We start from the raw sequence: 26,823 nt of genomic DNA on the forward strand, positions 1-26,823 counted from the left end.
GTGACTTGCCCAGGAAAGATAGAGGAGGAGGTGAAGAAGAGGGAAAGGAAGAGGAAAAAGAAAATTATTTTTTAAATTACAAGGATGACCAAGGCACAAACCTAAAATAAGAGAGAATAACTCAAAAACACTTAAAATCAAAACGTCAAAGAAAAACATCTTGTTCACAGGAACTAGTAGAATACTTTGAAAAAATTATGTAAGAGTTTTAAAAATATATTTTAAAAGAAATAAGAGGGAGCAGCTGGGTAGCTCAGTGGATTGAGAGCCAGACCTAGAGACAGAATACGATCAAATCTGATCTCAGACACTTCCTAGCTATGGACTCTGGGTAAGTCACTTAACCTCCATTGCCTAGCCCTTACCACTCTTCTTCCTTGAAACCAATGCATAATATTGGTTCTAAGACAGAAGGTAAGAATTTTAAAAAAAGAAGAAAGTTATGGAGGAAGGAATTGGGGAGGGAAAGGATCAATAACTTGATAGAAGAAGCATAATTGGTTTCCTTTATAATCCTACATGTTTTATTTTATGCATTTAAAAATATCATTCTGAGAAGGAGAGCCATTAGTTTTACCAGGTTGTCCAAGTGGTCCATGATACAAAAAAATCCAACTGTTCTCATTGTAATAATGCAAAATTGAGGTTCCTTTAACAAGTTGTGATTCTTCCTAGTCTCACAGATAGGAGATGTCAAAGGCAAATTTCAAACACAGATTTTCTGATGCCTACTCCAGCGTTCTTTCCATTCCAGATTATCTGTGTAAACCTCCCTGTCTTCTCTAACAATGGGCAAAATTCTCCTAATACCATTCTCCTAGGAAGGGAGTCTGAAGAAACTTATAAAGTCATGAAGAGTCCACAGCATCCTGCAGGTCCTTTGGATGCACTCAATTTGCATACCAGATTCAGGAAGATTTGCTTTTGGCACAAGGTTGATAAATACAGTGTTCCAAAAAATCTTAGTTCTGGGCTTAAACTTTTAGCACATCCTGTATCTGTTAAATTGAATTGAATTCCTCCTCAGTCAGACTGCTCTCATTCTCTCATTTGAGAGGATCAAATGCTATAATGAATAGAAAGCACTTTGCAAACCATAAAGCACTATCAAAATGTGAACTGTTGTTAACATTCTTGTTATCATTAAGCTACCAAAGACTTTTCCCTTCTCCAGAGGTGGGCTTGTCTCACTACTTCCCTCCTCCCTCTCCTGCTCCTACACTGGCTTGAACTGCTTTTACCCATCTGCATGAATTACAGTCTGCATCCCTGCTCCCTTTCATTAACAGTTCTAAAAAAGTCCTTTTTCACATCAGTGTTATCTAGGGTTTTATTTGGGGGTTTTGTTTGTGCATGAGTGTGCTCTTACAACAATGACCAATAGGGAAGTGTGTTTTGCATGACAATAAAAAAGGGGAAAAATAGTTCAGAGATGATTACAATTTTAGTTTCCCGAGTGCTTGTATCACACAGAAACATATATTTGTTTGAATATCATTGTCTCTCTTTATATTCAACCTATAGAGGAGCTCCCAAGTAGTGAGATGGCTGACAGGCAGACAAATCAGAATGAGAACACAAAACAAACATCTAAACAACAATAACAAGAAGAATAAATAAGAGCCACAAATTAGATGACAATTTTAACCCCTGAATAATCCATATTTGATTTTTAGGTTAATTAGACGCCAGCACGTTGTATCCCTTCCTTTCAGCATTTTTGTCAGTCACACCATATGTCTAAAATTTCAGTCATTTGTGGTGAGATTAAGAATAACGCGAAGGTAAGAAATAAAGAAAAATGGGATAATGTTTTATTTAACCCAGGTATGACTCCTAATATACAACAGCTATGTTGGGGGTGGGGACATATGAAATAAGATTAATTTTACTTTAAAATCTCATTTAAATGCCCTTAAGGGAGCTTCTTTTGTAGTAGAAGATCTCCTTATAACATGAATAATTTCTCTTTTTTTCCCCCCAAAATTTGGGGTTTCCACATAATTCATTAAGAGGTGTTATCCAGGTATATAAATAGAGCCTCCTGTCAAGAGAGGAAGCGAGGGGGAAAAGAACCAGAGCATATTAAGCCCCTACAATATACCAGGGACTGTGTTCAGCTCTTTTCAAATATCACCTTATTTGATTATGAAAAGAGAATTGACTCTCCAAAGGAAATCTCTCTGTTTTGTACTTTGAAAGTGGTAAAAAGATCCTTTCTAAACTGTTTGCTCATAACTTTGTCACTGTTTCAGAACTTATGAAAATGTTTTCTCTGCAGGACACCTTCCTTATCTCTCAACAAGCTCCTGATTTCTAAAACAATCTCCGTCCTGGTTTTCAGGAAGTTCAATTAGAAGCCAACTTTGGGGGCTAAAAAAACATTGGCTGAGAGAGGCATTTAATCCAACTCCACCTCTGCCTTAAAGAAGAAACCAATGAAAACATCAGAGAGTTGGGTTGTTTTTTTTTTTTAATACCAGAGACCATCAACAAGAACTTTATTAGTAAATTAGGCTTGAAAAATAGGGTCAGAAAACAGAACTCACCACTGGAGCATTCCAGAGATTTAACAGTCATGTGCCTTATGTAACTCAAAGCTGATTGGATAAAAGTCCTTTTTTTTGTTTTCTTCCCTATTCAGGATTGAAAGCTAAATTCAAACAGTGACAGTTTACCCAGCTTTGAAATCTCTCTGTGTTAATATCTATGTGTTAATCTACAGGATATGTGATTGTTTGCAAATAAGCAAGCCACTCTCTTATTGTAATAAACAGCCTTTTGAATTCTGACCATAATGGCCTTAACAAAGATGAAGCATCCGAATTTGAACCTAAAGAAGAATGAAAGAATTGGCGTTGACTACATAAAGGGGATTCTTCAACCTACACCCACTTGTGATTCCTGGGATGAAATCTGGAACTTTCAAGCCAAGCCAGATGATCTACTTATTTCAACCTATCCCAAAGCAGGTCTGGGGAAATGGGGCATGAGAGAACTTGGAGGGAAGGATTTTACATAATGTGGAGTCTTAATAAATATTTCCTTTGTCAAATGACAGAAATAGGATGCTTGAATAGATAAAAATCTGCACTGAGCTTACAAGGGAGGGCATGATTTATTTTAGATGAATATATTTCTAGAGAAAGTTAGAGAGAGATTATTGAGAGATATTGCATAAATGTGGACTGCAATTTCAGAGATTTGATCCATTTCTCAGAGTACTGAAGTAGGAGAGAGGTGTCACTAAAATAGATTAAAGAGTATTTGATGAGAGGGTTGATGAGGCATTAAAAGATAAAGAGGCAATCTGATCAAATATGAACTCTGCTTTCTTTCTTTGAGTATGACAAGACCTGCTTTATTTTTCAAATCAGTTTACAAAGTTCTTTGTAGAACAGTTCTAAAACACATAAATGTTTGAGAGAAGGCTGTACATGTACACACATGTGTGCGTGTAGACACATTAGCTCTTCTTCAAAATGGGAAAAATTCATAAGAATTTTGTGAGCTTCAGTGATCCTGATCCCTATTTCTCCTCTATCTATTTCACAAAAAAAATATATTTTATGTTTGCTGTGTTTATAATCCTCTTATAGAAAGAGAGAAAGACAGAGACAGAGAGAGACACAAAGAGAGAGAAAGGAAGGATAAAGGTCAATTTTTGTCATAATGAGTAAATTTTTGCTCTAATCTATTTCTTATTCTTATCAATTAGCATAAAGTTTATGACCAACTTTCTCCCTACTACAATTTGACTAACAAATTTCTACTGACTCAGATAACTGCTGACTACCTTAGTCTTTGTAGAAAACACAGTGTAATAGAGTATTTCCAGGTAGAGTTGAAGAATAAGAATTTCCTAATAATAATAGCTAGCATTGATATAACATTCTAAAGTGTGCAACTATTTATAACTTTATAAATTGTAAATTTATAACTTTATATCTATTATTTTACTTGATGCTTGTAACAACCCTGTGAGGTAGGTGCCAATTGTTATCCCCATTTTACAGATGAGGAAACTGAAGCCCAGAGGTTAAGTGATTTACCCAGGGTGTGACATGACTAGTAAGTGTCTGAAGCAGGATTCAAACACGTCTTCCTGAAGCTAAGTCCTACAATCTGTACCAACCTCATTACTTAAAATTTTTTTTAATTCAGTAATATTTTTTCCAATTATATGTAAAAGTGATTTTTAACATTTTGGGTTCCTAATTCTCTCCTTTACTTCCTCTGCCCTTTTCCACCTCCCTGAGATGGTAAGCAATTTGATATAGATTATATATGTGTTATCATGCAAAACATATTTCCATATTTATCAAGTTGTAGAAGATACCCAAAGTTTCATTTTTAAGTGATTACAATCTTAAAATTTCTCCATACTAATTATAATTTTTGAAATTCAAAAAAATATAGAATTTTTCAAAGTTGGAAGAGATCTGAGAACTATCCATACATATATAAAATTTCTTTGACACAATAATCAAGAATATTTATTAAATATAGCTGAGTTAAAATTCCAAATCAGTTCTCATGATTCAGAATCCAGTGTTCTTGATACTGAACCCTGCTGCTTCAAAAAGGAGATACTTATTTTCCAAATGGGAAAACTTTAAACTTGAGCCTGAAGGAATGAAAAACTTGAATAAGGACTTAGATATTCCTTCCTTTATAGAGTGCCATTATACAATGCTTTTTAAATGTATTAACAATAATGAGATTTTGACAAGACAATATGGAATTTTGTTCTATATTGCTTTATGAATTTAGTATAAACAGAATAGCTATCATTCCACATAAAAAAAATCAAGAACTCTTTCAAACTTGTATTCTCATTTCTTTTTTGTGGAATAAGGAACAACATGGACCCAGGAGATAGTAGACATGATACAAAATGATGGTAATATCGAGAAATGTAAACGTGCCCCTACTCACCTTCGGTTTCCTTTCATTGAATTTAAAATTCCATCACTAAAATCAGGTAAGTGACAATATGGGCACCCAACCACACTTGACTATAAACATCTGACTTAATTATTCCCTGATAACACATGAACAAAGGCAAGACAAATTCTCTATTTAGGTTTTTTTTTTCTCTACTCAGAATTTATCTTTGCCCTTTTCTTTTATGCTTTCACTTTCCCTTCAACTTCTGGCTGCTCCCTAGGATCAAGGACAGCACTACCCTTCTCACACTTTCCCAAGATCAGTTCATGCACAGTGTTTTATAATAGTATAGGCAATAGCAGAACTAGTGGTAATCAAAGAAAGGAGAGGGAGGAGAGGAATCCCTTACCTTACCCTCAAACATCCCTTATTCCTTCATTATTGCCAATAGATTCTCCTCTACCAGCACTGGTCTCTTGAGGAAGAGCACTAGTCTCATCTTATCTGTTCACATAGCCATAATCCTAGAGACTCTCTTTTCCCTATAAAGAAGACTCTTGATCTGGGGTCCTCAGACCCAAGGGGTCACATTCAGAGGATCTATAAGTTTGTGGAGGGGGGAAAACCTATATCTTTATTTTCACTACCTACATCTTTATTTTCACTAGCTTCTAACTAAAATCTAGTATTTCTTTCAATTGTTGAAAAATATTCTGAGAAGGGGTCTTAGAAGCTTCATAGGACTACCCAGAAGGATCAATGGTTTGTTAAGAACTGAATCCCTAAACCCATTTCCCTTCCAAAAGTTCCCCACTCAACAGATGTTATGACAAAACATTTAAGATAGGCTAAATCACATATTTTCCTCTGAAATGCGGATGATTCTTGCTTCAGTTCATTTTTTACCAAGACTCCCTGGCAAAATTCTTTTGAAAGGCTCCAAAGAAAAGTGTATTTGTCTCAGAGACAAGATTGAAAAAAGATAAAAGTATGCTGATTTGGGGGAATCTATGTAAAAAGGGAGGGGTACTTGGGAAGATCTGGCCCAACTGAGAAAGTTTAAAAGTGGGGTGACTGAAGAGTGGACTTAACAAGAATAAGCAAGAACAACAAGCCTAACTAAAAAAGTGCAACTGAGGTTGATGGCAATAGAGATCTACCATTCTTTTAACAACCTCTTATTTAGCCTCTTTGCCTGGGCTTTAGCCCCTACCCCCAGGGACTTGGGGCTGGAAAAGGTTCTCATTCTTATTACCACCAAGTTGAGAAGGGAAAAGGAGAGGAAGGCCCTGATACATAGTCCCGTTAATTAAAAAAACAAAACAAAGCATTACTTCTGTTAGGTGCTATATGCTTTAATTATACTGTCATACTATCAACTTCTATTTGTTAGTTGACAGTTTAAACACTTCATATAACACTGTCTCTCTGGCTTAAAAAAAAATAAATGTTTAAGTTCTAAACAATTTGTTTACAAGTGAACAAGACTGCTTGCCCATTATTCAGCATGAAATAATATTTCTTAACTCATAAGAAGATAGATTTAGAGCTGGAAGGGTCTTTAGGACAGTAGTGTCAAACCCAAATAGAAATGGATCCTTTCACACATTGATTTGGAAAAGCACAAATTAATATCCTATGTGGTATTTTCTTTCTATTTATTTTGTTTAAAATACCCTAGGTACATTTTAATCTGGTTTGGCCACATTAGGGAGTTTTGCAATCCATTTGCCCAACAGTTGGAATCTTCTGCTTTATTTTTTTTAACCTTACCTTCCATCTTAGAATCAATGCTGTATATTGGTGCTAAGGCAGAAGGGTGGTAAGAGCTATTCAACGGGGGTTAAGTGACTTGCCCAGAGTCACACTGCTAAGAAGTATCTGAGGTCATATTTGAACCCAGGATCTCCTATCTCTGGGCCTGGCTCTCAATCGACTGAACCACCTAACTGCCCCCAACTCCTCCACTTTAGAGGTCAACCCAACTCCCACATTTTTACAGATGAGAAAAGTGAAGGCAAGAAAGATTAAGTAATCCAAGATTGCACAATTTGTAAATATCTAAGACAGGACTTGAACTCAAGTTTTCTTGCCTTTAAGACTAGCATTCTACCATGCTGCTACTCTTTCTGTCTCTGTCTGTCTCTCTCAATCTCTCTCTTTTTGTCTCTCTCTCTTTCTCTGCCTTTCAGTATATGTATAGATATGTAAAATAACATTTATAGCACTTTTCAATTTATAAGTGTTTTCCTCATAGCATCTCTTATAGTGTAATTATTATTGGTCCTGTTTCATAAATTAAGAAACTGAGGCTCAGGGGTATTAAATGATTTACCCAACATCACAAGTATAATAAGTGCTGGAGCTGGCTCTCCAACTCAGATCTTTTGCTTTTCAGTACATATCCTTGAACCATACTGACTCTCATTCAGGATTTGGAACACTAAATAAATACTTCATTAATAATTAATTGAATTAAGCTATTTTCTGGCCTTTGACTTTTTGAAATGTAGTACTTACCCAAGTTGAAAGTTATGCTGGCTCAGTGACCCATTGTTTCCAGATTGCTTATCAATCAGTGTTAGAGGGAGGCCACTCAAAGGAAAGTTTTGTATTCCCTAATATTTGTCACTGTGGCCCTATCTGTTTATATCTAGAAATTATCATGGACTTCCTATCTTAGGGTGGAACTGAAATGACCCAAGACCTTTTAGTGACATGAAGCTATACAAATTGTCTTTATCTCATTACAAAAGTTTTACCAATAAAATCTGGCTTACCTTGAAGTCATTTGCTGGTCTCCAATGATTAGCCCATAGAGATGTTGCTACCACAGCATACTTATGATAAAATCCTTTTAATTCTCTTTGTCCTGAGTTTTATCTCATTAATCAGGACGAAAACCCATACAACTTACAACACCTAAATCTTATATTTTTGTAACATGGAAACAGAGTGTGCTTTCTTGAGATGGGTAGTATTCCATAATGTGCACTGACAATGTCTGCCTAGACATAGATAGATATTACATATGAATATATAGTAGAGATGTATAGTTATAACTATGTGGTTTGTTATTTTTATTATTATTTCTAGATAAAATATATTATATTTCTAGATAAAATATATTGTATTTTTAGATAAAATATATTATATTTCTAGATAAAATATGTTATATTATTATTATTTCTAGATAAAAACATAAATGTCTCATCTCTCTCATGAGATACATAAAACATTCTGCTTCTCTTTAAGTGTGGTTCACTCACTCCAACCTGCCCTCAACCCAGTGTGTCTAAGTTTCCAGAGATAGATCACTACTACACAATTATATTCAATTTTTCTCAGAGTCCCAGGAGCAACCTCTCTTCCAATGTGTTTTCTTTCTGCATGAGCAGACACTGATGAGGCAACACATTTATATAACCAACTACTTGCAATAATTAGACATATCATTTTTAAATTCTAAACACAGCCATGAACTTAACTATAAAGCAAACAGAAAATAATATATCAAATAAAGTTCATAGAAATACATCATAATACATACATAAACCTGGATAATACTCTATATCAGTGATTCCCAAAGTGGGTGCCACTTCCCCCTGGTGGGTGCTGCAGTGATCCAGGAGAGCGGTGATGGCCACAGGTGCATTTATCTTTCCTCCTAATTGCTATTAAAATTTTTTAAAAATTAATTTCCGGGGGCTAAGTAATATTTTTTCTGGAAAGGGGGATGTAGGCCAAAAAAGTTTGGGAACCACTGCTCTATATAATGCACTCCATTGCTAAGGTAAAAAGTGCTCAGAGTAATTCCCAACTGTTGATGTCCAGTTTCTTTGTAATTTTCCATTCAAGAGCATCCACCCAATGTGAAACAAGCAGAGATTCACTATATGATGGTAGATCCTTACTACTTTTCAGTTACAGAAATATTCTTCTGTATTTGAACATTAGCCTTTATGACTTCTTTCAGTTAACCATTACCATGAAAAGGGCATTTAGAAAGTGTTAGATAAGTATTCACTGACTCAAATATTCTGCTATCTAATCGGAAGAGAACTTGTAGAAATACAGCTCCAGCTCACTAATATTAAAGCAGCTGCAAAGCCCCCTTTGATTTTCTTTCTCAAGCCAGAGGTGGCAGCAGAAAGAAAAAAGTCCTTATGAAAAGGTTCACCTTTTCCTAATTATGGGTCATGCTGAAAAGCAATAGATGTCACTGGAGCTCTTGACCAATAAAGTCAAATTTCTCCCCAGCCAATCAAGAATCACTTAGCTGAAGCCTTCTCTCAAATGACTACTTCTAAATGCCACTGCTCCAATAAAAACAATTGTTCAATATTCCTATTTCTTTGCTTCTCCTCAAGTTCTTTTTCTGGTTCCTAGATGTTCTTCTTTCTCTTCTGCTGCTAAATTCAGTGGTTTAAATAAGAACTTCCTGACTCTCAGTGATTAATTTGTTACTTAAAATATCTTAACTCCACAAAATTTCCTCTATTGAATTGTTAATCCTTTTTTAATCATCTTTTAGATTCTAATGGTTATATTTCTCATAAAATATGTATATGCAAACTGTTCAGTCATAAAACATGCATATGAAAATTATTCAAAGCATCCATCATGTTCCAAAGTCTTTACCATCCCTTGGGTGCCTTTGAAACTATGTTTCTTGACCATCACATTTCTCTAGGTTTAATAAATTAAAAGTCTTCTGTTTCTTTATAACATTAAACTTCGCCTATATCAGTGAGGCATCACACTACATTATTGATGGAGATCCATGGCCTTACATCTACATCACAGATAATTTTCCCTCCAAAACCATCCCAATTGCATCTGAAAACTGTTTCTTTACTTATATTAATAGAGTAAGTTAAAACAAAGTTCTTTTTCTACTTCTTTTAGTCCTCAAAATGTCCATACATAACATCAGCAATATATTACATAACTTGATAATCAATATAAATCTCTTCCTTTATATAAAAATATTTTTTCTGTTCCTTTCAACACTGAATGGCTTCATTTAACTTAAAGGGGCAAAGTATAATACACTTTAATGGACCCTCGATCTCATCAATGTTGGCACCCTCTCCAACAGTGAAGATCATAACCCATCTACCCTTTATCTTCTAATACATAATCTTATCCATCTTCCCCATAAATCTTCCAAAGAGGGTTTACCAATTTCCTGTGAGCCCCCTAACTTGTCTCCCTCCCCCATGTCTCTCTACTCTAAGCTGTCTTCCAATAGCACTAAATGATTTATCTAATGCATACATCTGACCCTGTCACAATCCCTCCTCCCCCAACTCCCAGCCCCACTCAGTAAACTCCTGTGGCTCCTTATTACCACTAGAAACAAACATAAAGTCCTCTGTTTTTTGGAATTTAAAGCTCTTCATAACCTGGCCATTATTTACCATTCCAGTCTTCTTATACTTTATTCCCCTCAATGCACTTTATAATCCAGCAACTCTGGGACTTTCTGTTCCTCAATAACACCCTAGTTCTTGCCTCTGTCTTTTTAGTGGCTTTTCCCCATGTCTGAAATGTTCTCCCTCTTTGTCTCCACCTTTTAGTTTCCTAGATTTCCTTTAAGGCTCAGCTCACACCCTGCATTCTGCCAGAAACCTTGCCCAATCCACCCACTTGCTAGTACTTTCCTTCTATCTCACTTTCTTCATATATTGTCTTCCCTATTAGACCATGATAACCTTGAAGGCAACAACTGTTTTTGCCATTCTCTGCATCCATGGCCCTTAGCACAATGCTTGTCACAAAGTAAATGTTCAATAAATGTTTGTTGATTTGGTTTCCTCTAGATCTCTAGATGTTATTTTGTAGACATTATTATACCAGTGTAGTATATGTACTGTTCCTTGTTTTTACCACCTAGCTATTTGCCTCCTTTTCTAATCAGGAATTTATTTGATGATATCATTTACATCATTTGGTAATGCATGCAATGTTTTGTGCATGCAATTTTTTCATATATCTCTAAATTGCTCATTTTAGCCAGAAACTTTAATTCCTTAGAAGTTATTATTTGTACCTGTACAGCATCATTGGAGACATACATGTTTTTAAAATGGAGTTTTGTTTGAAGAAAGTCTTTATGCTCAATTTTTTTAAAAGCCTCACACAATTTTCCAATAGTGAACCAGCTCACTCTTACTCAAATTCAGTACTGGGCCAAACCCATTGTCCTTCTGTATTATCTGGCCAGGATATATGTCCTGATGAACCAATTGTCTGTCTAGATATCATAATGAGCACAACAGATATTTTTGTATACTTTTTTGGTATAGTTTTTCCTGATTGGTTAAATTCTTGTGTGATTATGCTTTTTTGAGAGGCTATACAATGTCTTTGTCTTGATATAATGGGCATATGTCTACATGAAAGAAACTCCATGAGATTATGTAAATCATTGTAGAAGTCAGTTACCTGCAATATAGAAATCTATTTCCATTCCACAGACATTTAATAAGTACCTACTATGTGAAGAAAGCACAGTGGCTAGGCAATTTTTTTATTTAAAAATTAAATAAGACATGGTCACTGCCCTCTTGGAGTTAATCTAGTAGAAGAATATGGTATTTTAAAATTACCTATGGTGAAAAATATGACAAGATGAATGCCTTTAATACTTGTATTTGAAGTACTTTTCAAGATCTCAGGGAGGAAAGACCACAACTAACTGGGAGCATCTAAGGAAGTTTCCTAGAAAGGGGGACATTTGAAATGAAACAAGGTTAACAGGTAAAGATGGAAAAAACTACATTCCAAAGGAAGAAATGTTTAAGGAAAGTTGGGAAAGCATGGTATATATGAGAGGCAGTGAGTAGCCAAGTTGTCTAAAATACAGGATATGGAAAGAAGCATAAGTTGAAATAAGACTGGAAAGTTAAAATGGTAGTGTAATGTAGAGAGCCCTGAATGCCAAACTAAGGAATTTGGAGCTATGGAGGATTTTTGAACAGTAGAGTGAAATGATTATACCTTTCAAAAGATAAATTAATCTAATAGTACTGTGAGGGATGTATTGGAGGAAGCAGAGAATGAAGACATGAAGACCAGTGCAAGGGCTATGGCCATAGCCCAGGCAAGTGATGAGGGTTTCTAATAGAACAGTAATAACAATGGGAATACTAAAGAGTGATTGGAGATGAGGTATTCAACGAATGGAAACAAAATGCAAGAGTGAATAAAGATGAAAAGTATCATATGTGAAAGTAGAATCTCTAAGACTTACCAATTAATTGGGTATAAAAGGGGTGTGTGAAGGAAGATTCAAAAATAACAGCAAGATTTCAAACTCAAGATAGTGGCCGAATGAACCTGGAAACAGAGGATCCAAGTTCAAATGCTATCTTTAATGAATGCTACCTGTGTGTCTTTGAGCAAGTCATTTAATCTCTCTTGGCCTTAGATTCCTCATCTACAAAAGCAGAGAACTAGATTAAATGGCTTCTGGTCTCCCTTCTTTCTTCAGATCTATAATCTTATAATGCTCATAGATCATTTAAAAACTATCTTTCTTACCAAACTGTGCCACCATTATCATTGAAGCAGAAGATAACATTTTTTATTTTTGTTTGTTTTGGGGTTTTTTTGTTGTTTTATTGGTTGTCAAGGCCTAAGAATCCATACCTTAGTAGCTAACCTATTAGAGATGAAGCATTCCACATTGCTAGGCTAGTCCTCAGTCCATAGACACAGTTTAGAAGTAATATCATATCCAAAACCTATGGAATACAATTTCATTGCTGAAATTTATGGAGGATTTATTTTGTAAAGGATTTGGTGGGGATGTTGCATCAACCAAAAAAAAAAAAAATGTTTGTAGTACAAATATGGCCTCACAAATCAAGATTAGATAGGTAGTTTATTGGGTCCTTACTAGGCACTATACTAAGTTCTGGGGATACAAATTTAAGCAAGCAAGAAGCTTACCAGGCAGCTAGGTGTCACCGTGAATAAAATGCTGGGCCTGAAGTCAAGAAGACTCCTCTTCCTGAATTCAAATCTGGACTCTAATCCTTACTAGTGACTGTGGGCAAGTCACTTAACTCTGTTTGCTCTAGTTCCTCATCTATCAAATGACCTCTGTTATCAAAAAAGAATAGTAAATAAGCTGAGTAGGTGGGTGTGAGGAAGGATAAAAGGGAATAAGGGATTATAAAGTGATTGGAGGAGGAATGAAGGTATGGGAAGGTATATAGGAGATAAAGGAAATGGGGTATGTAGGAGAGGCAGCTCAAACAGGTTTATTCCCAGAGGCTTGAGACAGAGAATACAGGGAGGAAAGCAGGGCCAGTAAGAAACGTTTAGGCTTGACTGGAGAGTTTCTCTTGTTAGTTTCAAAGTCTCTTGAGGGAGGAGTCGAGAGGGCCCCTCCCTGCCAGTCAAACTGAGGGCTGGAGGAAGTCTTGAAGGTGGGCACTTCCTGTCAAGATGGATGCCCCAGTTGTCTCTAGAAATAAAGGAAAATGATTCTTTCCTCTTGGCCCTTGTCTTAATTTTCGACACAATGACTCACCACAGGGTTTGAACAGGTAACAAGGGGATTGATTAATACCAGGGTCAGTCAGAAGGGGGGAGGGGTTCAGGATTTCTAACTGCTGCTAGGGACAGGGGGGAGGGTGGGGGATGGGTCGCAGAGAGGTTTAGACAGAGAGAGAGAGACCTGCTCTCCCAGTCAGGAAGATTTGACTGCCTTTTTTTTTTTTTTTTTTTTTTAAAACCCTTACCTTCCAACTTGGAGTCAATTTGCTCCAAGTTAGAAGAGTTGTAAGGGTAGGCAATGAGGGTCAAGTGACTTGCCCAGGGTCACACAGCTAGGAAGTGTCTGAGGTCAGATTGAACCTAGGACCTCCTGTCTCTAGGCCTGGCTCTCAATCCACTGAGCTACCCAGCTGCCCCCTTGACTGCCTTTTAAATAAAGTCTTTATCAAACCTAGGGATAACGTATTTAAGGATACTCCAATTATCTAAAGAAACTAAAACCCACTATGTTCAATCACCAAGCCCTCCCTGCCAACCAGAACCCAAAGGAAATCAGGGAAGGGGAGGGATGGAGATGGGAGATCAGGGAGAGGTCCAGAGAAATGAGATAGATCCAAATTTCCCCAAAACAAAATAAGCACAGGCCAAGGCTGAAGCAATTAGGCCAAAGCCAAAAGGCCAAAGCAAAAGCCTCCAGCCACAGGGAAAGCCAGAAGGCAAAAGCTCCGTCAGTTGGAACTTCACCTCTATCGCTTTAAGTTCTAACTGACTTTCTGAACATTCTAAGATGTTTAACTGACGTTTTGTGACTGTTAGAAATTGCAGAAGCAAAAAGTTTCTGTTAGCCACCTTGCATTACAGATTTGCTCATATGTTTTTTGGAAAAATTTGCAGCTTGCAACATTTTCTGGTTGCTAAGATCTAAAGGGTTACTACTCTTATTCTAAGCTAAATTATAACTATGCTCTTATCCCTATCTAAGTTTTGTAAAATAATAAAAAGGGTTGCTTACTCCTAAACTATGCTAAGACTAGTCTAAGTTAAAACTAAGATGGGTTGTGGGAAAGGCATAGGAAAGTAATGGGGTTTCAGTCTTGCAAAATTTTTTGAACAGAAAAGAAAAGCAGATTAAATGCAAACATTCACAAACAGTCTCAAAGTTAATATTTGCTAACTAAAACAAAGTAATCAATTCTATCTATGTACTTATCTAATTTCATGAACTAGCAACAAAAGTATCAATTAAGAAAAATTTTGCAATCTAAATTTCCAAATTCTAATTCATCTTCCTAAATTCAGTATATGGATATGTTAGTACACTTATGCCTATGTTGGAAATGTTAGTCAGAATAAATAAGACTAACATTCTTTGTAAGTCTTTTGGTTAAACTATAGATTTAAGCTATGTACAGTATTTACAAAGAAAGTTTAGAAAATTCTGTCCCTGTTCTAACTTATCAAGCTAACTAACTGTCCCTGTGTGTTAGTAAAACTTATTGCTAATGGTTAGTAAGCAAATATATACATGTATACATTATTTACAAGGAATGTTAGGTGATTTGAGTAGAAGATGTCTGAACCTAAGAGGAAAATGTTGTGCTAAGGCAGACAAACTTCTCTCCTAAGTGTAAGTTTATGTTTTACATGTAGATGTGAAGTCAGAAAATGTTCTATGTGTTGTCTAGTATGACCTTTCTGTGTAATGAATTGTTACATACTTACTCCACCGGAATTCTTCTGCAAAGTGTATGTACTGTGTGGATGGAATCTAAAGTGTTGGATGCAGTGAGAATTCTGTTGGATGTAAGTTATGTTTTTCGAATACATGGGTCCAATGCTGTTCCGATGCTCCTCTTCACAGTGTGGTTTGTTGTCCCATACACCGATTGTGTATTCAATCACGGATGTTTTTTATAGTCCTCAGGTTTACTGTCCTTGTGATGATCTGCGAAGTCAGCAACGCCTCACTTGTGTCGTTTGATGTTACCCACACGCTTGTCAACTTGCACTGGAACTGATGTTCTGTTGTGTTGACTTGTGTCATTTGATGTACCAGCGCTTGTCATCTTGCACTGGAACTGATGTTCTGGTGTGTTGACTTGTGTCAGGAACAAAGTTCAAATGTCTATGAAACGTGATTAATCTTTTCTTCTTTTTGTTGTTGTTGTTGTTTAATAAAGATAATTACAGATAACAAAAGAGTTCGTGATAAAGTCTTGTGCTTTCATTTATTTGTCAGTGTCAAGGTCTAGGTCTTGGATTGATTGCAAATCAAATGTTGTGTCTTCTTCTGCCATTGATTCTTTTTCATTGTCATAATGGTTTACAGATGATTCTTTTAAGATGTAATTGGGATTGGGATAATCTTTTGAGTGTAAAATTTGTTGTAATATCTGATTGTTCAGTGGTTCTTGGTCTAATTGTGGTTCTGATTCATGCTCTGATTGTTGTTCTAATTGCTGCTCTGGTTCTATGGTCTCATGTATAGGCTGTTGACTTTCTAAGGATTTATTTGATTGATTGGTTGGTGCTAATTGATCTTTGTGCTGTATAATAACTTGGTCTTGTGGTTGTTGTTGGGGCATGTCTTTTGCTGGCTTGACATGAGTGACATGGAACCAAGGATCAATTCTAAATAATCAACTTTTTTTTTTTTTTTTTTTACAAATTGAACTTATTATCAACCCAATATCACGTATGGTCATTTGTATCTAAACCAGAACTTCCTTTAGCACCATCAGGCAAGTTAAGTTCAGAATCAGAAATACAGAAAGCAGGCTTAAAGAGCATTCTCTCATTGAGAGTTTGTAAGTCATTGTCATTTTTGCAAATTCCATGTTGGCTTTCTTTAAGGGCTTCAGAAATGGAGGTTTGATTTGATATACCTTCCACTCTGCTATTTAAAGAACTATCAAGCCTCAAATCAGCAACATCCCCTTCAGTAGTATCCGGGAATGTATGGTAGTTAGATTGTGTTCCCTTCAATACTTCAGGTACCATTACTGACTTAAAAGCTGACTGATGTTCCCTATTTTGCCCTGAACTTTATGTGACTGAAGTTAGATGTGTTTTATCTTCAATCACTGACCAAGCTTCATTATTGCTGTTATTAGTCACACTTGATACTGGGGATAACAACTGCTCTTTTTCTGTTCCCCATGTTTTTGGTTGGAATTCTTCAGCTAAGGGGTTGAGAAAGGAGGATGTAGAATTTCCTAAACAGCTGTTATCATCCAGCAACTCAGTGGGTTGTGTCTTTAAGTCTAAGTTTTTGCCAACGTAATGATTTGTTTGCTCTCTAACCTCTTTCTGTGACATGTCTGAAGCAAGTGAATGGGATAGAATTTTGGCATTTAACTCCCCAGAGGTTACTGAATGCATTCTTTTCTGGATACATTGTAAATCCTCGCCATAATGTTCTTTACCCAAGTTGCGCCTTTGTTTTTGACTTAGAATAAAGAGAGGAATTTGAGGTTTTGATGTCTTTGAACAAGATTGCAAGCTTTTATCAGTGCTTGTATGATCCTTATGCTTCTCATTCAATGTTTATGTTATGGAATGAGAAAGCTGATCCCTTATATAATTATCCTCACTATTGCCATATATTTCTCTGCGCATCTGCATTATTTCTTCCCATTGTTGATTATCTACTGCAGACATATCTTGATATTCTGTGTAGCTTGCTTTAGACACCTGTTTTGTTTTGCCCAGTTTTTCGATATTATTTTTCTCACTCAAGCTACACACTCTCACACCCAAATTATAATGATTAGATCTTTTTAAATTAGGAACCTCCATTCATAGTAACTTTGGCTTTGTTCCCATTTGTATGTACCTTTTCATTTCTTCTAGGTGGGGTTTGGCTAAATTTCTTGCATGTATGGCTACAGCATGAACCATCATGTTTGCTCTCCTCATTTCTCTTTGAATCATTATTGTTTTTGGACCATTTTGTGTTGTAATAGGTCCTTCTCGTACTTCTGTCTCTTTGATTATAATTGTCATTTTTGGAAAAATCAATTTGTTGTCTAAATCTACAAAATTTTAAAATATGACCTGGATGTCCACAAAGAAAGCACCGTGGGGGAAATGATTTTGGTCTTTGGGTGTTAATTGTAGGTTTCCTATATTGATTTTGGCTCCTACTAGTTTGGAGGGCAAAATGTTTTATTTCCTCCAATTCTTTTTCTCTTTTTGTGTGTTTCAATTGCCTTCTCAAATCAGCTATCAGTTCATCTTTGTCTGAGTCAGTTTGTCTAGCTATTCTTGCTTCCTTTTGCTTTGAATCATGGATGTAGGAAGCATGTTGTCTTACATCCTCCAGTGGCAGTGATCCCCACTGTGGACAGTTTTGTTTAAAGTAATTTTGTATTGGGATTGATGTTCCCTTTACAAACTGCCTACAGATATGATCTATGGTGTCTTGGGCATGAGTATCACGTAGTCCCATGATTGTCTCAGCTGCCTCTATTACTCTATCAAGGAAACTGCTAGAATGTTCCTCTTCTCCCTGTCTTAATTTCTCGAATTTTTGCCATGAATTTGGTCTTTTTGCATGAATTCTCATTGCTTCTAATAAATCAGTTCTGCATTGGATCAGGTATCTAAGATTTGCATGTTGGGTAAAATCTAAGTCCTGGTGGACCAATGGCCAGGCTGTTAAATTTGGGTTTGTTCTCGTTTCTTTTAGGAATTTTTCCTTTTCTGAGGAAGAGTAAAATTCCCCTAAAAGAAATTCCACGTCATCGAAACTAGGATTAAATAGTGTGAAGACCCTTTTTAATTCTTTTATACTTTTGAAAGGTTTTTCAAAATACTTTGGAAAACATCTTTTTAGCACCTCCATATCACTTGGGGTGAATGCTTTATATGTTTTTACGTGTACCACCCCTTCCCCAGGCTGCACGATTGTTCTGTCTACGATTGGTAAAAAAGAGACTATGGAATTTGTGGATGGTTGGTTGTTATTAGGTTTTGATTTGTTAAAGGTATTATTTCCCAGGTATTTGGATTCCACAATCTCTAGCTGGAGAATTGTGTGTTTGTCCAGTTCCTTTCCTTCCCTTATCTGTTTCAATACTTGGAATAGTAGTTTGATATTATCTACTAGTTCCCCAGAATCAGTATTTTTCTTTTGTGCTGTAATTGAGTTAAACCATTGCCACAGGTGAGAGAAAAAATTTTTCGAGACCATAAGAAATTGCCAGATTGTTAGGATTATGGCTATGGCTGTTGGGATGAAGCAAATACATTCAGCCAGGGTCAGAGCACACCACTTATAATAATCGTAGATGTTCAGTAGTTGTTGCACAAAATTAGGGACCCTTATAAACCAAAAATCTACCATACCCTGCATTAAGGACCAAGAAATCATTGAGATGCTAGATAGGATGAATGTTATCCTAGCCAGCTTCATTTTGATTGTTTCAGAAGATTTTAGGTAGTTCACTAACTTTGCTCGCCAATTAATGTTATCAAAAAAGAATAGTAAATAAGCTGAGTAGAGTAGGTGGATGTGAGGAAGGATAAAAGGGAATAAGGGATTATAAGGTGATTGGAGGAGGAACGAAGGCATGGTTAGGTATATAGGAGATAAAGGAAATGGGGTATGTAGGAGAGGCAGCTCAAACAGGTTTATTCCCAGAGGCTTGAGACAGAGGATACAAGGAGGAAACCAGGACCAGTAAGAAACGTTTAGGCTTGACTGGAGGGTTTCATCTTGTTAGTTTCAAAGTCTCTTGAGGGAGGGGTCAAGAGGGCTCCTCCCTGCCAGTCAAACTGATGGCTGGAGGAAGTCTTGAAGGTGGGCACTTCCTGTCAAGATGGATGCCCCAGTTGTCTCAAGAAATAAAGGAAAATGATTCTTTCCTCTTGGCCCTTGTCTTAATTTTCGACACAATGACTCACCACAGGGTTTGAATAGGTAACAAGGGGATTGATTAATACCAGGGTCAGTCAGAAGGGGGGAGGGGGTTCAGGATTTTCTAAGTGCTGCTAGGGAGAGGGGCGAGGGTGGGGGATGGGTTGCGGAGAGGTTTAGACAGAGAGAGAGAGAGAGAGAGAGCCCGGCTCTCCCAATCAGGAAGATTTGACTGCCTTTTAAATAAAGTCTTTATCAAACCTAGGGATAACGTATTTGAGGATACTCCAATTATCTAAAGAAACTAAAACCCACAATGTTCAATCACCAAGCCCTCCCTGCCAACCAGAACCCAAAGGAAAATCAGGGAAGGGGAGGGATGGAGAAGGGAGATCAGGGAGAGGTCCAGAGAAATGAGATAGGTCCTAATTTCCCCAAAACAAAATAAGCACAGGCCAAGGCTGAAGCAATTAGGCCAAAGCCAAAAGGCCAAAGCAAAAGCCTCCAGCCACAGCGAAAGCCAGAAGGCAAAAGCTCCGTCAGTTGGAACTTCACCTCTATTTATCGCTTTAAGTTCTAACTGACTTTCTGAACATTCTAAGATGTTTAACTGACGTTTTGTGACTGTTAGAAATTGCAGAAGCAAAAAGTTTCTGTTAGCCACCTTGCATTACACCTAGAAAAGGAAATGGCAAACTACTCCAGTATCTTTGCCCCAAAAAGCCCTAAAGAGGGTCACAAAGAGTCAGGCACAACTGAAACAATCAAACAAAACAAAAGGAGTTTGCCTGCCCTCAAAGAGTATATATTTTGATAGCAGAAAACACATAAAGGAGAAATGGATTAGCTTACCCCAAATATGGCATAGACATGGACAAGAATAAGTGGTAAGATAAGACAAAGACTTACCTCTCACAGTTCAGTGTCCCAGGGGCAGAGTTCAAGGTTCCAGTTCCAATGACAGGAAGATGAAGATAATGGTAGCATGGTGTGGAAATGGCCACTGAGATCTAGAAACAACTACAATGATCTGGAAGCTGCGCTGAATTGTTCCAACATAGAAACAATGAAAGAAAAAAGATCCTAGAGTCACAATATAATAATGATGATGAATGGACAAAAACTATTTTGTAGGTGTGGATCAAGCTAATGCAATGCCATCACCACGCAAACTGAAAACTCATCTTCCCATCCAGCTATTACCACCATCCTTCTTGGAGAAGGGTTGCAAGGTAAGGAGCAGGAGATAAACATTCCTTAGAACCTCCTAAAGTGGGCTTTGGTCAGTCTTCTAGAAACAAATTTCTCCAGATCTCAAGGGTAATAATCTACTACTAACCCCAGTAATTTGTTTTTGATGGGAACAGAGGAGGGGGGGAATAGACCAGTGATTTCATTGATATAGGGAATTACCAGGTAGGAAACTCCCACTCCAGTTTTAGCCTTAAGGAGTTGTCCAGACCAATGAGAGTAACAGTGAGTTGCTCAGGGTCACACAATTGATATGATGTATTCAAAAGACTTGAACCTAAGTCTATCTGACTCTGAGGTTAACTCTCTACCAATTATATCATGCTGTCTCTAAGCCCAGTAACATATTTCCCTTATCATGATGACTTTGGAATCCTTCCTATTGCTCACAAAAATAGCAATCCCAAGGAAGCAACCCCTAAGTATCATTGTGGGACAGCATTGAGATCATAGTTACCAAACCCAAAAAGATGATCTAAAGAGATGTCAGGATACTTACAGACTCATTCATGTTTATATTACCACAACACCTAGTCAATATTTGCACTAGATGACTCCCTGGAAGCCAATTTGTCCAAGGTCTTCATTTCACAGATAAGGAAGTTGAGGCCCATAGAATAAATCATTGATGAATGGATCAATGATAGCTAACTGAGATCATTAATTTTTTTTTCTCTATATACTTTATGACCTCCTTTTCTTTTCTCCTCCCCCATGAACAATTTCAGATAATCTATGTGGCAAGAAATGCTAAGGACAACTTGGTGTCCTATTACCATTTCCAAAAGATGAACGCAGCACTTCCTGATCCAGGAACCTGGGAGGAGTATTTTGAAGATTTCCTGAATGGAAAAGGTGACAGAGGCCAGCTATTGCCAACAAAATCCTAAAAATATAGTGAAATCTTTGAACACTTCATGAAGAGTTCAACCTTCTTTATTATCAAGGAGTTTATTCTGCCCTGAATGCATTCTCCATTCAAATTAATTTATGCATTTTTCTTACCTGCCTTTCAGTGTGCTGGGGTTCCTGGTATGATCATGTGAAAGGATGGTGGGAAGCAAAAGACAAATATCCCATTCTCTACCTCTTTTACGAGGACATGAAAGAGGTGAGCACGCAATCCAATCTGTCAAGCAATAATAATTACTTAGGGTATGTTGGGTGTACCTAACTATACTTGGCACTTAAGATAGTTAGAAGATAGCAATTAGGTGTCTCAGTGAAGAGAGACATAGGACTGGAGATAGGAAGTCCTGGGTTCAAATGTGACTTTAGACACTTCCTAGATATGTGACCCTGGGCAATTCACTTAATCCCAATCACCTAGCCCTTACTGCTTTTCTACCAGGAATTAATTCTTACTATCAGTTCTAAGACAGAAAGTAAGGGTGTGTGTGTGTGTGTGTGTGTGTGTGTGTGTGTGTGTGTGTGTGTGTGTGTGTTTTTAATAGAAGGAAGTAGAAGATTGTCCTGAACAACCTTGTCATGTATAACAGATATATTTTAAATATTGCTTTAACAAAGCACTGATAATAAGGTTCTTAATACATTAGTGTTACATATTTTCTGTGTATGAAGGAAATTTATTCTATTGTCAGGATTCTAAGAACTAATCATCAAAGCTCTGGATTTTTTATGCAGAAATAACTTGTCAGTTCTAGTGAGGGTGGCATCTTAAAAACTTTCCCCAGAGTAATGTTCTTTACCTCTTTCACTGTTCTTATAGCCCTAGCCATAAAGTTATCAACAAACATTTATTAAGCAATTACTAGGTAACAGTTACTGTTCTAAACACCGAGGATACAAAAATAAGTAAAATTTGTAGGACTATTATTCTGTTATTTCCTAACCATAAAGTCAAGTCAACAAATATTTATTGAGTTAGACATTATTCTAAGCACTGGGGTTTCAAAATCAAGCAAAAATACAGTCTGTAAAAGGTACTAAATGGTACAGTGGATAGGGTGCCAGGCATGGAGTCAAGAGGTCTTAGGTTCAAATCTGGCCTCAGACACTTTCTAGCTATGTGACCCTGGGCAAGTCACTTAACCCTATGTGCCAACATCTTGCATTTATATCTTAGAGTTGTTACTAAGACAGAAAATAGGGGTTTAAAAAAATCCATACCCTCAAGAGTTTACCTGGAGAAAGATAGCACATAAAAGGGAACAGAAAAAAAACGAACACATTTTCTACTATATTGCACTATGTGTTCCAGTGGGTTGAAAGTTCGATGGCATAAACAAATGTGCCAGGCTGGAAAGGATTTCCAGGAAAAGAAACAACATAAATGGAGAAAATGCCCTTGAAAAAGGTAACTTTCTGTAAAGGCAGAGAGCCCCCATATTAGATTTAACATGGAAAATAGTAAAATATCTTTTTTAAAATATTTATTTATTTGAACATTCTATTTTTAGTTTGAGTTCAAAATTCTTCTTTTGAAAAGGCAAGCAATATGATAGCAATTATACATATATATGTGAAATCATGCAAAACATATTTCATATTAACTATGTGTCAAAAAAGGGCAATGAAAATAAATTGAAAAAATATTTCAATTTTTGGTGGATAGCATCTTTTATCAGTCCTTTGGAATTGTTGTATATTATTATATTGATGAGAATTTCTAAGTCTTTCATAGCTAATTATCCTTATAATGTTGCTATTATGCTATATAATGTTCTTCTGGTTCTGGTCACTTCAAATCAGTTCATATAAGTCTTCCCAGGTTTTTCTGAAACCATCCTCCTGCTCACTTCTTATAGCACAATATTATTCCATCACAATCTTATACCACAACTTGTTCAGCCATTCCCCAGTTGATGGGCATCCTCTTAACATCCAATTCTCTGAAGCCACACAAAAAAGAGCTGCTATGAATATTTTTGTACATAGGGGTACTTTTTTTTTTGCCTCTTTGGGATATAGCCCAAGGAGTGGTACTTCTGGGTCAAAAGATATGCACAGTTTATAGCCCTGTGGACATACTCCCAAACTGTTCTCTAGAATGAAATTCTCTTTTCTCTTTCCACTCACATAGTACCCAAAGCGTGAAATTCAAAAGATAATGGAATTCATGGGGAAGAACTCAGATGAAGATGTTTTAAATAAAATCATCTATCATACCTCTTTTGATATAATGAAAAAGAATCCAATGGCAAACTATACAACAATTCCTGGTGACATTATGGACCACTCTGTTTCCCCATTCATGAGAAAAGGTACATATATTTTTCTATTATATTCTTAAAAACATTCTTTTCTTTTATTTCAAATCATTTAGAAATTTTCATTTACCCTTCTTTTTCTGGGAATTATAGCTGCTCAAATATAAACATAGAAGTAAAAGCAAAAGCATAGAGGTCTTTAAAGAATGGAAATATTTATCAGAATAAAATACTTATTTTAAGGGATGACTGATTAAACAAAAATAATCTTGTGTTTAAAAGAATAATCTAAAATTATAAAAATTATCATAACAATAAATAATTATAGCCTCCAGTCCAGTAATTCTGTTGTTGGTAATATGTCTTGGAAGTCTTCATTTTAAAAACAAAAAAGAACTATTGATTGAAAGATTTTCAAAATAAAATTATGTATAATTACACAGAGCTGGGATGAGAGTACAGGAACTAGATCTATGATTTCACTGATATAATAACTCCCAAGTGAAGAGACTTCTTCTGTCGATGCAGATCAATGCCTCTCTACAACTTAACCTAGAGTTACCTATAACACAGAGAGATTGTGATTTGCACAGGATCACATAGCAAATATATGTCAAAGGTAAGAATTGATCCCAAGTCTTTCTGGCTCTAAAACCAGATATCTATCCTTTACTTGTGACAATAACACAAAAGGCATAGTTAAATAAATTATTGCACATTAATGTAATAGAATACTATAAGGCCAATGAGATCAACAAGCACAAGGCAAACAAAGACATCTAAGGTATTATGAATAACACAAAGCAAAAAAAAAGTCAAAACAGATGGAGAGTAGTATATTGTGACCATATAAGAGGAAAAGTGAATAAGAAGGAATGAACAAAACATACTGATGGGGATATAGAGGAAGTAAAAAGAGGAATACAAAATTTCTATAAAACTTTATGTATTTAAATTAGCTAATTGAAATGTAAATAACCATTAAGCAGCTTCAGCTGGTTGTATTTATTTTCAATATTAAGTTTTTAATAAAACTTGGGGGAAAAAAGAGGAAGAAAATGTTTTAAATGGTCATTGAATCTTCCCCTTGGCTGTGTTTCAGGGTGTGTTGGAGACTGGAAGAACTACTTCACTGTGGCCCAAAATGAGAGATTTGATGAAGATTACAAGAAGAAAATGATGGGTACCACTCTGACTTTCCGCTCTAACTGCTAAGCAGAAATCAGATAGAAAATTCATTTATGAAGGCTTTATCCACAAATATTATTGGATTCTCCCACCATTCATAATACCATGTATCTCAGCATTGTTTTAAGATATTTGTAAAGGGCTTTGCAAAATCTTAAAGTAAATGCTAGCTATTATCATTAGATTTAGTCTTCAGTATTCTGCTAAATAGAGGGATTAGGAGTATTTTCTTTTCATTTATTCCCTTCTCAATTAGGTGGTCATAGATTTAATATCATATGTCCAAAACAGAACTCATTATCTTTCCCCCTAAACCTTTCCCCTTCCTACCTTCCCAATTACTGTAGAGATAAAAATCATCTTCTCAGTTTCTCAGACTCACAACCCAAAAGTCACCCTGGATTCCTCACTATCTCTAACCCCCACAATATCCAAGCTGTTGCCAAGGTCTGCCAACTTCACCTTTGCAGCATCTCTCAAATACACCCCCTTCTCTCTAACACTGCTACCACTCCAGGTCATACTTTCATTGCTTTATCTCTGAACTATTGCAACAGGCTGCTAATGGGTCTGCTTCCCTCCAGTCCATTCATTCTCTATTCAGCCACTAAAATGATTTTCCTGAAATGCAGGTCAGATCATATCACTCCCCCTATTCAATAAACTCCAGAGGCTCCTGTTTCTTCCAGGAGAAAATACAAAATGCTCTATTTAGCATTCAAAGCCCTCCAAAACATAGTCTCCTGTTTCCACTTCAGTCTTCTTAAACTGTACTCACTAATTTATGCTCTTCAATCCAATGACACTGATGTCCTGGCTGTTCTATGAATGAAACATTTTTCTCTGGGTATCCACCATGCTAAGTGTGCTCTTCCTACCCCAGTCTTACTCCCTGGATTCCTAAAGTCCCAACTAAAATCCCACCTTCTACAAGTAGCCTTCTTAACCATTCCTACTTCCAGTGCTTTCCCTTTTAAAGTTATTTCCCAACTCTGATAGACTTAGCAAAAGATTCAGGACAATTCTGAGAGACTTATGACAAAGAATATTATCCACCTCCAGAGAAAGAATATTAGAGTAGGAATAGAAATCAGAGAATATGATTTTTTTACTTTAGTTTATTTGGGTTTTTATTTGGGGGTTCTGGTTTTATATGATTATTCTCTTACAAGAATAAACAATATGGAAATATGTTTTGCATAATAGCCATGATTAATCCACATTGAATTGCTTGCCAGCTGTAGGAAGGGAGGGAGACAATTTGGATATTTAACTTGAGAAAACTTATGTGGAAATTTGTTATTACATGAATTTGGTAAAATAAAATATCTTTATAATGAAAATAAAATATAATAAAATTATTTTCTATTAATCCTGTATTATAGCTTACTTTGCATGTGATCTCCCCCATTATATCATAAGTTCCTTGAGGGCAGGAACTGTCTTTTGCCTCTTTTTGTATCTCTAGAGCTTAACACAGTGCCTAGCACATAGTAGGAACCTAATAAATGTTTATTGAATTGAATCATGTAGCATTCTAGCTAACCCTTCTGAAAACCATGTTTGGTATAAATTAATCAAAAATCTGTCTTCACGCAAATTAAAAAGTTAAATTACATTTGAAAATTTGAAAGGTTTTTATAAGCATCAATATTTTGATCCCTCTGATGTAGGTATACTTCCAAATTACAAATTATGACTTATCCATGCCTTTTCATCCTGAGTTACATTTGTGTTCTTTGATAAATCAAATATCAACATCTGCCTATTGAGCATAAGCTCTGATAAGTTCTATTAAATTTGAAAATGCTATTCTACTTGAGAACCATAATAACTTTTAGTTTGTTTTGCTTTAATGTTTTTGTGGATGCTTACTTGTGAGGCCATGAGAAGGTAGCTGTTGTATCACAATTAAATGCATCAATAAAAAAATAGAAAAAACAAATAAATTAA

General features: G+C 36.1%; 1 protein-coding gene across 3 annotated transcripts; it reads left to right on the top strand.

The window, feature by feature from the left end:
• The first annotated feature begins 2,659 nt into the window (after positions 1-2,659).
• On the top strand, positions 2,660-25,776 carry LOC123239774 (sulfotransferase 1C4-like). 3 transcript variants are annotated; one of them, XM_044667068.1, is made up of 7 exons: positions 2,660-2,972; positions 4,859-4,984; positions 20,396-20,493; positions 21,241-21,367; positions 21,529-21,623; positions 23,556-23,736; positions 24,785-25,776. In XM_044667068.1, exons 1-7 carry the CDS (start codon positions 2,798-2,800, stop codon positions 24,895-24,897), a joined length of 915 nt encoding a protein of 304 aa, XP_044523003.1. In that variant the 5' UTR covers positions 2,660-2,797; the 3' UTR covers positions 24,898-25,776. The 3 variants fall into 3 exon arrangements, with proteins under 3 accessions (XP_044523003.1, XP_044523004.1, XP_044523005.1); XM_044667069.1 differs by having other exon boundaries at positions 4,859-4,970; positions 20,388-20,493; XM_044667070.1 differs by lacking the exons at positions 20,396-20,493; positions 21,241-21,367.
• Positions 25,777-26,823: the final 1,047 nt, after the last annotated feature.

This window comes from Gracilinanus agilis, chromosome 3 (assembly GCF_016433145.1).
Source record: "Gracilinanus agilis isolate LMUSP501 chromosome 3, AgileGrace, whole genome shotgun sequence".
NCBI lineage: Eukaryota > Metazoa > Chordata > Mammalia > Didelphimorphia > Didelphidae > Gracilinanus > Gracilinanus agilis.